Genomic DNA, 16,504 nt, shown 5'->3' with positions numbered 1-16,504 from the left:
TCTTCGGAGAAGGGCGGGATATAAATGGAATTAAAAAAAATAAAAAAAAAATAAATCTTCACTGAACTGGTTAGCGTTTGTCCATCGGTGTCTCTCAGCATGACAATGTGAGGTTGGAACTTCTGTGTTCCAACCAAGGTCTTCGATCTTTTAGAAAATGTTTCTTGTTTCTCCATGTTTTTCAGTCTTCAGGGTTTTTAAAGCTGTTGTTGTAATACCGCTTCTTGTCTCTGGAACTCTTAATTAATTGTCTTTCAGGAGGGTTTTTTTTTGGGGGGGGGTCTTTCTCAGCACTGGCTTCTTTCTCTCCCCTTCTTGGCAGTTTCCATGGTTTGTTCTGACATCCAGTTTGCTTTCTTCTCTTTTTTCCCCCTCTTCAGTGGTATTTTTCCCCATTTATTTATTTATTTTTATTTTAATCCCATTTATATCCCGCCCTTCTCCTTAACTGCTTCTTTAAATCCAATCCATAGTTCCTCTGGTTGTCTATCAATTACCAATCAATCCAATATTTATTGCAGTCATAGACTTGCATGGTATCTATCAATGATGTTCACGATTTCCAAATAACTCTTGATGCTCTGCTTGAAAATGATGGCTATGTGCTTGAGGCCATATAATGGAAACTGGTTGACTTTCTTCCTCTACTTTAGCTTGACACTCCCAGTTCTGCTCCTCTCTCCCAGGAACACCCCACCCCTGCTAGAATGATGCAACAAAGTAGGACATGAAGAAGTAGGTCCCAACTATTGTTAGTGTGAGCTCTGACCGTCATTGCCCATCAATCTCTTCGTGGATTTCTCCTAGGAGTGTAGCCAGCCCTCGACAGAAAAATACCCAACGATTGTCTGTTTTGGACAAGACGAGAATGAAGTCCAACACGTTTGCCAGACACATGATTGGAAAAGGCTGTGCTGGACTTTCTACTTGAGGATCGTCACTTACCTGCTGCAACAGTTCTTGGTCTTCACTGATAACGATCCTGGTCTCCTTAGGAATGTCTTGCAACGGATGAGATTCGGTGTGCCTGATAAAAATAAACGCAACAATAAGGGCAACTCGTATTTCTTTGGGCCGTGTCCCAAGGTTTCCCATTTGCAGCAGTTTCTACCCAACAGGATACAGATTACATTGGCCGATCAGTAGGACAACTGACCCTCCAGCATAGCAAGTATTCCTTTCTAGGCAGATGTCAATATATAGGGTTATCTTTGGCACGCTCAACTGCAGCCAGAACTAAGCTTCTGCGGGACCCTGGACTTGCAGTCCAAGGTGTCCATGGAACCATCAATGGGCATGGCTTGACCAGGAAGAGGCTTGTTTTCCATCCACTTGGCCAACTTTTTCATTGATTTCAAGAATTCCCATCTTCTTCTTAAGAAAAGTCCAAGACAGTTAACCAGAAAGTTGGAAAGAAAGCTTGCTCCCGTTCAATACACACATACATACATACCATGCATACACACATGCACACACACACACACACATACATACAAAAAAGAAATGTGGCTGAAACAGAGTTTAGAACTCCAAACGATAAAATAAAATGCAAATAAAACAAGTATATGAAAAGCACTTTAGGTTTTTTTTTAAGTAATGAGGTTTTGATACTGGGAATAAGCCCAAGTGACAAAGCTACACTTAAGCTTTTACAATTAATGCAACATTAATTTAATCTAAGGTAATGTAAATGTAATGTAATTAAATTAATTTAATGTAACATAAAAGTACCTCCATCACCTGATGTGCTCCAGAAACATTATATAATGTTATAAGAAATATAACATTTATACATAAATCATGTTATGTGCTATGATGTTCAATTAGCATGGCAAAAGCTTGCCGGGTGTGATGGGACTGAAGTCCAACAGACCCAAAGAGTTGGGTCATGTTACAGAAAGTTGCCACTTGATCTAAAAGTTTGGCTCTAAATGAAAAACTTGGAAGATTTACCCAGATATTGGTCCATCTTCTGGCTTACCATTGTCATCTGAAAATAGGGAGAAAGACAAATACTAATTAAAGGCAAAGATAAATCCTTCAACATTTGCAAATAAAAAAAGAACTCAGCGTTGACTCATGAGATGTTCCTGTTCAGCAATTTCTATGAAGTATGAAAGGGTGGTGGGGATGTAGACAAACGAGTGAGTGAGAAGGGAACAATTGCTCTCCTTGGCTTGTCCCTCTACTCAGCCTCTTCCTAGCTTATGTCTCACTTCTTCTAACCACAGCGTCACCCAAGCACCAATCCTTCTTAAAGTCTCCTGATGACTTCAGGGACCTTTCCACCGAGTTTTCTTGGCAGCTACGTGGAAGTGCTTTGCTGCTACTCTCTTCAAGATATTGTGTTGTGTTTACAACCTCCAAGGATTTCCTAACTTCCCAGATCAGGAGACGGCGGCGTAACACTCTCAATTTCAAAAGACAGCAAATTCCAGTTGGACAAGTGATAAAAGGACAAGTGAGAAGAGCAATTTGGCAGTTAGAAGCAACGACCAATCAGCTTCCTTTTGCTGGATGTGTTTGGACAGAGACTTAGACAGCTTTCTGTAGGGGATGCTTTGATCTGGATTCCTGCCTCTAGCAGAAATGAGAATGGAGGGTTTTCCAATTGAAGGGTTTCCAAATGGGTAGTCAGGGAAGTTTTCTGAAGCAACAGAACCCATCATCCTTCTGAACCTGTGCCTGGAGTCTGGACTCCACCGACTCCGAGGATTGGTAAGGAGTCACACCTCAGACATCTCATTCATAAATAATTACTTCTTGTGCTTAGAAATCAGGGAGGAAGCCGCGTTCACACCGTTTCCTGCCTCACGTTTCCCGGGCAAAGAGGATGCACATGAAATTTGATCTGTGGCCTGTTTTGACATTAGCAGGCTGACTGTATAATTTATGTTTATACAAATGGATCTGCATGCCTCGCTCATGCAGAAACTCCTTAAAACTTTTGCAAACTAAAACTCATACTTCCCCTAGAAGAGAATATTGGTAGCTCAGGGTTGAACGGTGGAGTCCTTGCTGCTCTCTGAGCTTGATGCTTTTCTTGTGGGCGTTTCATTACCCAACTATGTAACCTCATCAGTGTGATTGGGGGGGGGGCTTGCTCCCTGTTTATATACAGTAGCTTGCCCTGCCAGTGTTGGTGAAGGGGTGGGTTCTTTGATTAAAATATTGTTTTCTGCTTGGTCGATCCTTGGTGTTAATCCCCGCTTATCTGGCTGTTGGCTGATAGAGAGGATGTGTTCTGTTCTTGTTTTCCCCCTTCTTATTTTTTTATTGTCTCTTTTAAATGTAAATGTGGTTTACCTCTGTCTACAGATTGGAACATCTCACTAAGACCAACTGGCCATGGGACATTTCAACAAATACAGGCAGTCCTCAATTTACAACAGCTCATTTAGTGACAGTTCGAAGTTTACAACATCGCTGAAAAAAGTGATTTATGACCGTTTTTCACACTTACAACCATTACAGCATCCCCATGGTCACGTGATCGAAATTCGGGCACTTGGCAACTGACTCGTATTTATGACGGTCACAGTGTCCCAGAATCATGTGATCCCCTTTTTCAACCTTCTGACAAGCAAAGTCGGAAGCCAGATTTGCTTAGCAACCGTGTTATGAATTTAACAACTACAGTGATTCGCTTAACAAATGTGGCGGGAAAAATGGTAAAAGGGGGCAAAACTCACTTATCAAATGTCTCACCTAACAACAGCAATTTTGGGCTCAATTGTGGTCGTACGTTGAGGACTGCCTGTACAAACGTTAAATTAATTTCGACGGAAGCATGGCCAATAATAATAAAGTCAATCCAGAAATATGAGTGTTACAATAATTTTGACAAAAACATGGTCACCAATAATAAAAGCATGAATGAAACGATTAATATAGCATTGAACTGTCCTGTGATGAAGTGTCTTAGATCCCTCTATGTGGTGGCTGGCATATGTTTATTGCATCTATGTATTTATGAATGGCTGACACATGTTCACTTGATTTTGTTGGTTTTTTTTAATGGATGGCTGACATGTATCTATGGATGACTGACAATATAGAGATAAACCTAGTTAAGCAGGGATCAACACCAAACCATCCAGTAGAAAACAATACTCTAATCAAGGAACTTGGAAGGAGCAAAACCACACCTCCACCAACAGTGGCAGGGTAAGCTACTATTAGTAGGTTAGTAATGACCTACAAAGCCCTTCATGGCATGGGTCCGGAATACCTTGGGGAGCACCTGCAGCCGGCGTCAACTTCCCTCCACCCAGTACACTCCCACAGAGAGGGCCTCCTCAGGGTGCCATCGGTCAAAGAATGCCGACTGGTGGCCCCCAGGGGGAGGGCGTTCTCTGTGGGTGCACTGGATTTATGGAATCGGTTGTCGGTTGAGCTCCGGATGGCGCCTGATCTCCGCTCCTTCCGGCGCGATCTTAAAACCCATCTCTTTAAACAAGCTGGCCTGGCCTGATGGGACGGGGTGGGATTTTTATAAATGAACTTCAATTTTAATCTGTATTAATTTATTATGGGCATTGTTTAATCACGTTTTAATAATTTTTAATTTTTGTATCTAGTTTTTATATATTGCCCTGTTCACCGCCCTGAGTCCTCCGGGAGAAGGGTGGTATATAAATTAAATTAATAAAATAAATAAATAAATAATAAAATACATGAGGACCCAGATTGTTGGGGGCAATTAAGCTGACTTTGTAATAATGCCGCTTGGGGTGTGTATGAAAGCCCTAATAAGCAGGCATATACATAGAATGAAGGCTACTGCTAAGCTTGTAAGCCGCCCTGAGTCTTCGGAGAAGGGCGGGATATAAATGGAATTAAAATAAATAAATAAATAAACAGGGGGCAAATCCTACATTCCCTTGCACTGATGATATTACCTAGCTGGGTAACGAAATGTCTGCAGGAAACAACCAAGCTCAGAGAGCACCATAAGATTCGCACGACTATACCGGGATAATAGTAACAGTTTCAATCAAGCAAATGCCAAAGAAGTGGTGTTTTCTTTGGTACTGATCTGACAAACAGCTTACAAAATCAATTTGGATTGTGATGGCATGTATGACAGTTCATTTCCTCTATACAACCCGTTTCTTCCTCCTTAGGTGCTCTGCCTGTTTAAATAGTTCACTGGAGACATTTGCAACATTAATTCATTCTGGGTGCAATTACCTATCTTTGTTTATTTAAAGCACACCTGCTTCAAATAAGAAAGGATGGAAACTCTGCACGGATGGCACATCTGCAAAGCCAAAGACTCAATTGCAGCTTCTGAAGAGTAACACACGGCCTGATGACTCAGTTCTTAAAATCCTTTTCATAGAGACCTGGAACCAATCTGCTTCAACAACTATGCCACTATAATAACCTAAACACATTAGGAAATGAAACAAAACCCTATTTATCCAAGTAAGATGCTTAAAGTCCCCACAATGTTATTTTGATACCATCCAAGAGATGTATTATGGTTTACATTACCTAAGGAAACAAAATTGGATGGCTTTTTGTTGGTATATGTCTAGAAACACCTGGCTAACTATTCTAACTAGAGAGTATCACCACATCAACAATGCTAAGCGGTAGAGCATAAAAGTCACCCTTGATGACCACCAGGAAACCCAAAATATAGACTGATGATAGATAAGAGAGTTAGCAGTTTGCAATGTAATGAAGACTTTTCTTCTGAAAGAGACAGAGCAGCCTTATTTCATTCTTGTTCTCCTGGCTCAATACGAGTAACTGCGAGAGGGACCTTGGAGACCTAGTGGACGATCACTTGACTCTGAGCCAGCAGTGTGCAGCAGCAACCGAAAAAGCTAATACAATCCTGGGTTGTATAAACAGAGGCATAGAATCAAGATCGTGCAAAGTATTAGTACCGCTTTATAAAGCCCTAGTGAGACCACACCTGGAATACTGCAATACTGACACTGCCTATTGATTAAACACAGCCACTGCATATATCTTTTTGGAAACAAAAGTGGGGGGGGGAAATAAAAATTGAGAAATATCTGCAACATGTTCCTTAGCCTACAATACCGCATAACTTGATCCCATGACCCAATTATATCTATGTTTGTTTAGATCTGCAGCTAGAACTCAGCTAGAACTGCAGAGATGGATCCATAAGGCTGCTTCTGTTCACACCCAAAGCACCAACGTGCTACTACTGGAATTTGCTGCACTAATTTTACAAAGCCAACAATGGCCCAGAAACATTTGAATCGCTGTATGTTTCCACCAAGAATGTAAAACTGCGTATCCTTATTAATACTCTGATAAAGCCAAATAAACCAAACAGTCTAATAATAAAAATCACCTTGCACTCAAACAAGGATTGCCTTTTTGTTTTACATTCTTAATTTAATATTCCAACTACTGAATTACAGATAGTCCTCGACTCATGACCAAAATTGAGCCCTAAATGTCCGTTCCTAAGCCAGTGTTTCCCAACCTTAGGAACTTGAAGATGCGTGGACTTCAACTCCCAGAATTCCCCAGCCAGCATAGCTGGCTGGGGAATTCTGGGAGTTGAAGTCCACGCATCTTCAAGTTCCTAAGGTTGGGAAACGCTGTCCTAAGCAACATAGTTGCCAAGTGAGTTTTGTCCCACAGTTTCTTGCCATAGTTGTTAAGTGAATCACTGCTGTTGTTAAGTTAGTAACACGGCGATTAAATAAATCTGGCTTCCCACTGACTTTGCTTATCAGAAGGTCGCAAAAGGGGAACATGTGACCCCGGGACACACTGCAACTGTCATAAATATGAGTCAGTTGCCAAGCCTCTGAATTTTTATCACGTGACCAGGGGTACGCTGCAACAATTGTAAGTGTGAAAACCAGTTGTAAGTCACTTTTTTCAGTGCTACTGTAACCTTGAATGGTGACTAAATGGATGGCTGTAAGTCAAGGACTACTGTGCTGTACTGAATGACGGAACTTTGAGGGCTAAACGTTCTCTCTGACTGTATTCAGGCACGATGCTAAAGCACAGTTCTAAAAGTGGAAGGAAAAAAAAGAATCTATAGGAAAACCATCTAGTTAGCTCTGATGCCCAGAATGTTATTATATAAACCAGGAAATCTTGGCCTGATAGCAATGCAAGCTATTTTTTTTAACAAGGTTAAACAATACAAGGTTTGCAAAGGGCTAGATTAACAATTAGCAAGTGTTACATTTTACTGAACCAAGAGCAAGCAACTAGGAGAAATAAAACGGAACAATTTCTTTGTTATCTGTAAGAAGAGAACTAAAGCTTTGCTCAGTATGGGGTTGGTGTTTGTTTGTTTTTTTGCTTGTGCACTTAACTTTAAATCATGGTTTAATGCAGGGTTTCCCAACCTTGGCAACTTTTAAGACCTGTGGACTTCAACTCCCAGAATTCCTCAGCCAGCAATGGCTGGCTGGGGATTTCTGGGATTTGCAGTCCACAATGGTTGGCTGGGGAATTCTGCGGGTTGAATTCCACAGATCTTAAAGTTGCCAAGGTCGGGAAACCCTGGTTTAACGTTAAACTACTGTATTGAAAAATCAACTCACCCCCATAAAAGAATACCCCATTCTTGTCAGCTCTCCCTGAATTTCAGAAACCACAATGAAAACGGACATTCTTTTAGCATAGTTATGAAAGTCCACAAGCCGGTTTCATCTGGAAGTCCTGGGCAGAACGGTTCCCACGGCATGTCCTTCTACCAACCCATTCTGGGCAAGTGTGAATCCGTCTCCTCCAACCAATCTCCTGAATCCCCTAGTAATGCTGCAAGTTTTGTTTGAATTACTTACTTGGGAAAGAACTCTTCCTTTTTTTCCCCACCGGGCATTTCAATTTTTGCAAGCAGTTGGGCCTGAATGTTCCAACCGGGGTCTTGCAGGCGCCTCTCCTGAAATTCTGTTCCCTCTGAAGGGCCACCCACTAGCCATGCTTCCCCTTATTCCTACAACTGTCCCCTATGGCAAATCACGTCTCCCAATCCCTCCTTAAAACCTCCCCTAAGTTTTTTGAAGTCTCCACTTCATCGTTGTTTCTTGTGATTAGCTCTAGGGAGGTGTCAGCCCACCTGAACGTAGATTCTCCAACCACCCCTTAAGAGTTTAAGGCCATCTTCCATTCGTGGTCTTCTCCCTGCTGCTCACTTTCCTATCAAATTATACTGTCACCCCCACGGGGCAGGCACCCCTCTTCTTCATTCATCTACAACTGACAGATGTTATGATCAACCTGGGTTGGACTAGGTGAGAGGTTAGGGAGGACTCACGCTCAGGTGAGTTTTTACTTCTTTACTTTAAGGCAGGACTCTCCCAAACTTGAGACTTGTGGACTTCAGCTCCCCAGCAAGTCATACTAAACCTGAGAATTTTGGGAGCTGAAGTCCACAAGTCTTAAAGTTGTCAAGTTTGGAGACCCCTGCTTTAAAGCACTGACTCATCCTAAGGTGAAACCTGGTTTCATTAATCCCATGTCTTGGTTCACGTGAGACAAGAGGCCAGGATCACACAGCAGCCTGGATGAAAATGTGGCTGGCTACTTTTGAGGTCCGATCTGTTGTGTAAACCCAGCCCACGTGTGAATCACGCAAATGATCAATTGTTTCTTCTGAAAGTGGTTGTCCAGTCTCTAAGAAAAGACTGGACAGCTGCTTGTCTGGAAACACATAGTGGTCTCCGGTTCCAACAGGGGGTTGGACTAGAAGACCTCCAAGGTCCCTTCCAACTCTGTTATTCTGATAAAGGCAAGATTGAAATATTTCCAAGCCAGCAGGTTTCCTGCTGCCCCTTCCCATCTTCTTGGGGGGGAGGGGACACCCGCAGCGGGCTGGAGCCCTCCCCATTTGCTCGGATTCCCCAAGGTTTTGACCTTGCGGTCGTGCCGTTGGGTTCCCAACCCTCCCCTGCCCTTTGGGGGGTCTCACCGCGACCGCAGGGCCTTCGTGCAGCTCGGCCCGGCGGAGGGTTGGCCCCTCGCGCCGAGCATCCCTGAGCCGGAGCGTCCCCGGACCGCGCATTCCTGCGCCTGGGGGGCGCCCACGCTCCGAGAAGCCCCCGGCCGGCTCTTCCTCCCGACTCCCGTCCAGGGGGCGGCGGCCGAGAGAGCCGGGAGACCAATCCCATCACCCCCAGGCAGCCCGGGGATTATGGGCTTCCAAGCCCGGCCCGACGAGCAAGCCTTGTCCGGCGGGCGAAGCGCCCAGCGCTCCAATCTCCCCGTGCCCCGCCGGGTTGCATCCCGGTCCGGAAACGCCCGGCAAGGCGGTCGGGAAGCAGCCCCGGGACTCGCCCGCTGCCCAGCCCGGGAGAGCCGTCGGCCTGCGCCCGGCCTCCCCGCCGCCGCCGCCGCCGCCGCCCCCACCTCCGTAGAGCCACTGCTCCTCGTCCTCCTCCGCCTCCAGCTGCACGGCGGCGGGCTCCAGCTCGGTGGCCATGGCGGGGCCGGGGCCGCGCGGGCCGCGCCTGCAGCCAAAGGGACCGAGCCGGCCGGGCTCAGCGCCGCCCCGCCTGCCGCATCCTGCGCCCAGCGCTCGCTAAAACGCCGCCGCCGCCGCCATCCCCGCCCGGCTGCTCCCCGCAGGCGCCGCCGCAGCAGCAGCGGCCGGGCGCGCTCTCGCTCCTCCGCTCGCTCGCCACAAAAAGAGCCCAGCTCCGGCGGGGGAGCCGCAGCCGGCGGCGCCCAGGCCGGGAGAGGGAGGCGGCGGCGGCGGCTCCTGCAGCGAGCGAGGGAGCGAGCGGCCGGCCGGGTCCTAGCGCCCCGCCGAAGCAGGCGAGCCCGAGCGCGCCGCCGAGCTGCAGGTTGCCCGGGACGGGGCGAGCCCTGGGCTGCGGGGTGGCCGGGAGCGCCCAAGGGGGTCGGGGGTCGGTCCGCAGGTCTGGATGGGTCTGTGTGTAAGCTGGGACGAAGGAGAAACTTCCCGACGGTCAGGACGATTAACCAGCGGGACGGCTGGCTTCCCGAAGTTGTGGGGGGCTCCATCACTGGAGGCCTTGAAGAAGAGACTGGACAGCCACTTGTCTGAGATGGTATAGGGCAGGGGTAGGCAACCTCGGCTCTTTTAGGACTCATGGACTTCAACTCCCAGAATTCCTGAGTCAGCTATGCTGACTCAGGAATTCTGGGAGTTGAAGTCCATGAGTCCTAAAAGAGCCGAGGTTGCCTAGCCCTGGTATAGGGTCTCCTGCTCGAGCAGGGGGCGAAGAGAAGAGAATCTGGAAGGGACCTTGGAGGTCTTCTAGTCCAGCCCCCTGCTCAAGCAGGGTAAAAGGTAAAGGTTCCCCCGCACAGGCATGCGAGTCGTTTCCGACTCTAGGGGCCGGTGCTCATCTCCGTTTCAAAGCCAAAGAGCCGGCGCTTGTCCGAGGACGTCTCCGTGGTCATGTGGCCGGCGTGACTAGACGCCAAAGGCGCACGGAACGCTGTTACCTTCCCACCGGAGTGGTCCCTATTTTTCTACTTGCATTTTTATGTGCTTTCGAACTGCTAGGTTGGCAGAAGCTGGGACGAGTAACAGGCGCTCACTCTGTTACGCGGCACTCGGGATTCGACCCGCCAAACTGCCGACCTTCCGATTGACAAGCTCAGCGTCCTAACCCACTGAGCCACCGCATCCCTTTCAAGCAGGGTAACCTATACCATTTCAGACAAGTGACTGTCTAGTCTCTCTTCTTAAAAACCTCCAGCGATGGAGCACCCATGATTTCTGAAGGCAAAGCTGTTCCACTGGTTAATTGTCCTCACTGTCAGGAAGTTTCCCCTCAGTTCCAGGTTGCTTCTCAGTTTGGTCAGTTTCCATCCATTGTTTCTCATCCTTCCCTCTGGTGCTTTGGAGAATAATGTGACCCCTCTTCTTTGTGGCAGCCCCTCAAATACTGGATCACTGCTATCATGTCTCCCCTATTTCTTCTTTTCATTAGACTAGCCAAACCGAAGTCCCACAGCCATTCTTCGTATGTTTTAGTCTCCAGGCCTTGGATCATCTTAGCTGCTCTTCTCTGAACTTTTTCCAAGGTCTCAACATCTTTTTTTGTGATAAGGTGATCAAAATTGGTTGCAGGACTAGAAGACCTCCAAGGTCCCTTCCAAGTCCGTTATTCTGTTAACCCCATGTTTGCATTTCTGAGGGCAAACACCTTTCCTGGATTGGGCTTGTAGCTTCAGAGACACCGGGCAACCCCTCTGTTGGTCTTGCCCAGGGGTAGGCAACCTCGGCTTTTATGACTCATGGACTTCAACTCCCAGAATTCCTGAGTCAGCTATGCTGACTCAGGAATTCTGGGAGTTGAAGTCCATGAGTCGTAAAAGAGCCGAGGTTGCCTACCCCTGGTCTTGCCTAACAGGGCTTTTCAGAAATCTGGGTCCGCGGACATTATGTTAGGTCGCATCTTTGCTTGCCATGTTTCACACTTATGACTACTGCAGCATCCCCATGGTCACGTGATCAAAATTCAGACACTTGGCAACTGGCATGTGTTTATGGCGGTTGCGGTGTCCTGGGATCACATGATCACCTTTTGAGTCCTTTTCACAAGCAAAGTCGCAAAGTCAATGGGGAAACCAACTGTGTTACTAACTTAACAACTACAATGATTCACTTAACAACTGTGGCAAGAACTCACTTCACATACCTCTTGGCTCAGCAGAAATTTTGGGCTCCATTGTGATTGTCAACAGAGGTCAATCTGTTGGCCAAACTTTATCAAACCGAAAAAGGCTGCAGAGTCTGCCAAACCCAGTCAGTCCGGCATCCAAAAGTTCCTGGCTTGAAACTTTGGGGGGGAACCTGTACTAAGAGTTGGGGGATCCTGGGGATGCCTGGCATTTAGTCTGGGGCACGAGGAGCCCCCGAGTGAAGCCTCAGGCCTTCTGCTTCAGAATCGACTGCAAAGCTGAGACATGGCAGGAGATGCTGCAAGAAAGTCCCAGTTTGCACTGGCTGCATTCCCATGATCAACTGACCTGCAAATTAGCTAATTATGTTGGGTGTTACATTGGCCTGGCCAATTAATTCCATACACCAGTATTCAGACTCTCCCACGGAAGAAGGTACTATGCCACGTCTAGATACTAATGCCACTTCATAATGGTCAAGCCCAGGTTTAGATGTTCATCAACCAAGTTCCACCTCCTGATTCATTGGCTTTCCTTGAATAGCTACTTGGTCACTGCTCCCCTGTTGGCTGTGCATCATGGGGATTTAATAGGAGGGCATGTGATTGGGGGAAGAGCTTGTGTGAGTATCAGGCTAAATGTGGGACAACCCATTTTCAGGTCTGCCTCAAGCCTGAAACAAGTGTTAAATCTTCTGCGAGTGAAACAAGACATCTCAGCCAGTGTCATCTGCCAGATGTTGTGGTCGCAGCTTCAGTCTTTCCGCAGGCTGGTTCCAGAGTTGAAGGGCTACAAGCCAGGTTTATCTCATGATTGATTAGACTTGCACATCATGGAGTAATAAGGATGCCACAGATTCTTGGAATGTTGACTATAGGAATGGGGGCCAGTGTGCTGCCTGAATGCTTACAAAATAGTTACAAAGGCTTGATTCTGCTTTCCCATAGAAGGGAGGGGGGGGAAAGAATTTTTTGCAACTGATGGGCAGGATTAAAACTGAACCAAAACCACCATTTCACACATATATATGTGAAAAGCCAAATAATGAAATTATACACACAACGGTTATTTAAGCATTTATTTTTTACAAAATCTTCAAGGCATGAGGTCCTATTAAAAAAAGTAGCTATTACTTCATAAAGTGTAAGGAAACATAATTAAAATGTATACAGTTTAACAACAAAGCTTCATGGAATTACAAATTGTGGTTATAGCCATAAACAAATAATTCACAAAACTTGCAAAGTATGAATGTATTATACAACATTGTTTCCTAAACTGTTAAATATTTACACTGAATATCAATACTTAAGATCTTATTGCTCAATGCTAATATTTCCAGGCTAATGCAATTAATTAGCATGATACTAAAATACAATATTCACAGTTAAGCATACAAAGTGTGTTTAATCAAGACAAGAAAATGGATGGCTAAATTTATTAGTGATAAATTTATTGAAAACTTTTCTTGAGATTTGGAATGAAACAGAATAAAGGATGCTTACTCCGTAATACATTAGCATGACGGATGTCCTATTCATTTGGATTTTTGCAGAAGTGTGCAAGAATTACACTACTGTCACACTTATCTTTGTTTCCCAATTTTGCACAATAGGTAAAACTAATTTATCAATCTACTCATTACACAAAAACATGTGGAATGTTATACCATAAACATTCTCCTACATTAGAGATTTTTGTATATAGGACGGAATAAATTAGGAGAAAGCATTAATTAGTAACCTACTTCTCGGCAAACCAAGGTATTTTTTTGGGGGGGGAAAGGGAGAGCATTTGTGCATATGATAAACCCTGTGACATTTTATAATAAACTCTAAATTTCATAGGAATCAAGGGTATAAAGTCAGGGTTGGCTGCTTGGGGTTTTCAATTCTATCAAAGAAATACAATCTCAAAATGAATTCAATTCAATTTGCTTTGTTTGAACAATTCCAGACACTTTTTCCTCCCTTCCCCCATTAGAAGCCTACAAAATAAAAAGAAAAGTGATTTCAAACATTGTAATCTTGAGGGGCATCATGGAAGAAATAATTCAAAGCTGGACTACTGAACTTCAGAAAAGAAGAATCAGCACATGGGAGGGAATAAAGAACTGCATCTCCCAATTGTCTACTAGCTCCCCAAATTCTGAATGCATTTCTCAAGACAGGACAAAAACCACCCTTAAAATGAATTTGCCTCTTCAAGAATTGGGCTCAGATGTTACTCACTTTTAAGGCAACCACTGCTCTATTTTACATATTTATATAATCTACACCATGATCAACACAGAACATGATCAGAACTTCACAGACCGGACCATCTGATATGACATCCCAAGAGCTACACTGCAGGGGTGTCAAACTGCCGGCCCGTGAGCCGGATGCGTCATGGCAAAACCACGCCCACCCCATTGCCGGCAATGGGAAAAAAGTCGTGCTCTGTCGTGTGATGTTGTGAGTTTGACACCTCAAGAGCTACAGGAACAAACAGCAGCTTTTCATCACTTCTTGCAGCTTAGGGCAGGGGTAGGCAACCTCGGCTCTTTTATGACTCATGGACTTCAACTCCCAGAATTCCTGAGCCAGCTGGCTCAGGAATTCTGGGAGTTGAAGTCCATGAGTCATAAAAGAGCCGAGGTTGCCTACCCCTGGCTTAGGGCAAAGTGAAAGGACCCGTTTCCCATATTCCACTGCTGATGAATCTTGGGGGGGGGGAGGGAGAGAGGAATGGGGAACTTATACTTCCTAAAAAAAGTCCCCCATTTGAAGCTAGATTTGCCCAAAGCACACAGTTTGGGAAAAAGTAAAGGTGTCACAACACATTAACCATTTACTACCAATCAGCTGCGCTCAGCCACATCTGCTGCATTAGACACCTCTTGTTTGTCACTTGCATACCTGAGAAAAGATGCAAGTATGGCCCCCTTAACAGAGAAAGACGGGGAGTCTACAGAGTGTAAAAAATGGGAAGTATTTTTTTACTACATTATTAATTCTACAAAGAAAAGAAAAGCTGAATTGGAAGTCAATCCCATTCATGCTGACGGAAGCTGCTTCCAGCTAGCCTGGTGAGAAGGGTGGTCAAAGGGGAGACAGGTAATTCCTACATCTGGATTAGGAGGTATTAAGTGTTGCGTTCAGACACTGACAGGATCAAAAAAGCCATAATGTTTCTTGGCACAATGTTTAAAACAATATCGAAATAAAATCTCCAAGCCAACCTGGCTTGGAAGGTGTGAGGGGTTTCACAAAGTGCTGAAGACCTATCAAAGTAGACTTTGCTAGGATGAGGGGAAAGATGAGGTAACACTCAAATGAAGCTGCTCTTGCCACAGCAACAGCATAATTGGAATATGTATATTATACAACATAACTCGGTAACAACAACGTAAGTAACACAAGCTGGAGTAACCTTTTCAGCAAAGCAGGATTTTTAACACTATTTGTGAAAGAACAGGCTCAACTTCACCATGCGTCGTATTGTCTTCTGTGGGTTTGTGTGGCTCTTCAACTCTCTAATGAGTTTACAAGCCTTACAATCCAAGAAGCAGCTTGAAAAGTTCTAGGGATGATTGGTTCCCCACCCCACCCTTTAATTATTCTACAGTTCTCATACTAAACATTTCCTCTGGAACTCGGGAGAGGAAAACAGCAGTTCAAAGCTCCAGTCTGCAAATGTGTTGAATTTATAGCCTGCCATAAAGTTTTTGAGGCGATATTTCCATGGGTATTTTGTGATGCATGCACACAGCACCCAGGAACAGAGGCTTCTGCATTCAGCTAATTGCGATGGGCAACTCTGTGCATGCATGATGTACAAAGTTACAGGAAAGATGCATGTGCTGTGGTGTCCACAACAGCTAAATGAGAAGGTGCTTATTTATACTGGAGCTCTGATGCACAGATTTTGCTACCTGTCAGCCTAAACTTGCTTTCCTTGTTAAGGATGTTACGGGATTTGCAAATGCAAACAACTGAAATCACAAATATTCTCAACTCTCCAACATTTTAGCTACATAACTGCTAAAAGCAGGGACTGAAAGAACTACAGTAGCCAAACCAGATGCACAGTGTATCAGATGAATTTTGTGGTTCTTGATTTCTGGAACTCTACGCTAACTAATTTATGTCTATAATCTCTTATTTATAACCAAACAACAGGAAAGGCACCCAAATGAGAAGCTATTGGCACAAAGCCTTAAAACGGGAGGATCTCAAAATACTGACCGTGAGCAGGTTCTAGCAACTGTCCTGCTATTTGAGAAATACTTTTATGTAGATTTTGGTGTAATACTTTATGATTTAAACATCAGATGGACCAGTCTTTCTCAATGTTGGCAACTTGAAGATGTGTGGACTTCAACTTCCAGAATTCCCCAGCCAGCAGAGAATTCTGGGAGTTGAAGTCCACACATCTTCCAAGTTGCCAACGTTGAGAAGCACTGATAGACTAACATAAAAATGTAGGCCACCAAGCCAATTTTTTTTAAATGTTGCCTTCCATCAATTATAGGGTTCCCAATGCCAGATCCTCAACTTCCTTTGAATTTCTGCCAGTGTTCTGGTAGAATTGTTTAGAGGCCCGTTGTGCAGGGGCCTCTAATCCAGGGGCTCTTATGGGCACTGGGGTCTTTGGGTTACATATAAATTCAAGGAATTACATCTTTTAAGTGTTTTACCAGCAATTTCATGGAGCAAGAACTACAATGGGTCTTTATGTTTGCTTAGCAAACCGCACCTGAGTCCAACTGTCAGTAGCATCTGCAAAGCCCTCATGGCTTCACTGTGTGGCCCATAAATGGCCAATACAATCAGAAACATATGCACAACATCAATTGTAACAAATCTATGCAAAGCCATTGGCATGATATCACAATTCGTAAACC

General features: G+C 44.9%; 1 protein-coding gene across 1 annotated transcript in view; it reads right to left on the bottom strand.

Moving 5' to 3' along the window:
* Nucleotides 1–9,493, bottom strand: part of LOC310646102 (pre-mRNA 3'-end-processing factor FIP1-like) — a 42,955-nt gene extending 33,462 nt beyond the window's left edge. The window contains exons 1-3 of the mRNA XM_083372333.1: nucleotides 9,367–9,493; nucleotides 1,954–1,990; nucleotides 946–1,027 (exon numbers count right to left, since the gene is read on the bottom strand). Coding sequence (XP_083228459.1) covers nucleotides 946–1,027; nucleotides 1,954–1,990; nucleotides 9,367–9,439 — 192 coding nt within the window. The 5' untranslated portion in view covers nucleotides 9,440–9,493. The remainder of the gene's footprint in view (nucleotides 1–945; nucleotides 1,028–1,953; nucleotides 1,991–9,366) is intronic.
* Between the last annotated feature and the right edge of the window lie 7,011 nt (nucleotides 9,494–16,504).

The sequence above is a fragment of the Vipera ursinii genome, assembly GCF_947247035.1.
Source record: "Vipera ursinii genome assembly, chromosome: 12".
NCBI classification, from domain to species: domain Eukaryota; kingdom Metazoa; phylum Chordata; class Lepidosauria; order Squamata; family Viperidae; genus Vipera; species Vipera ursinii.
This window is presented reverse-complemented; position numbering and strand designations above follow the sequence as displayed.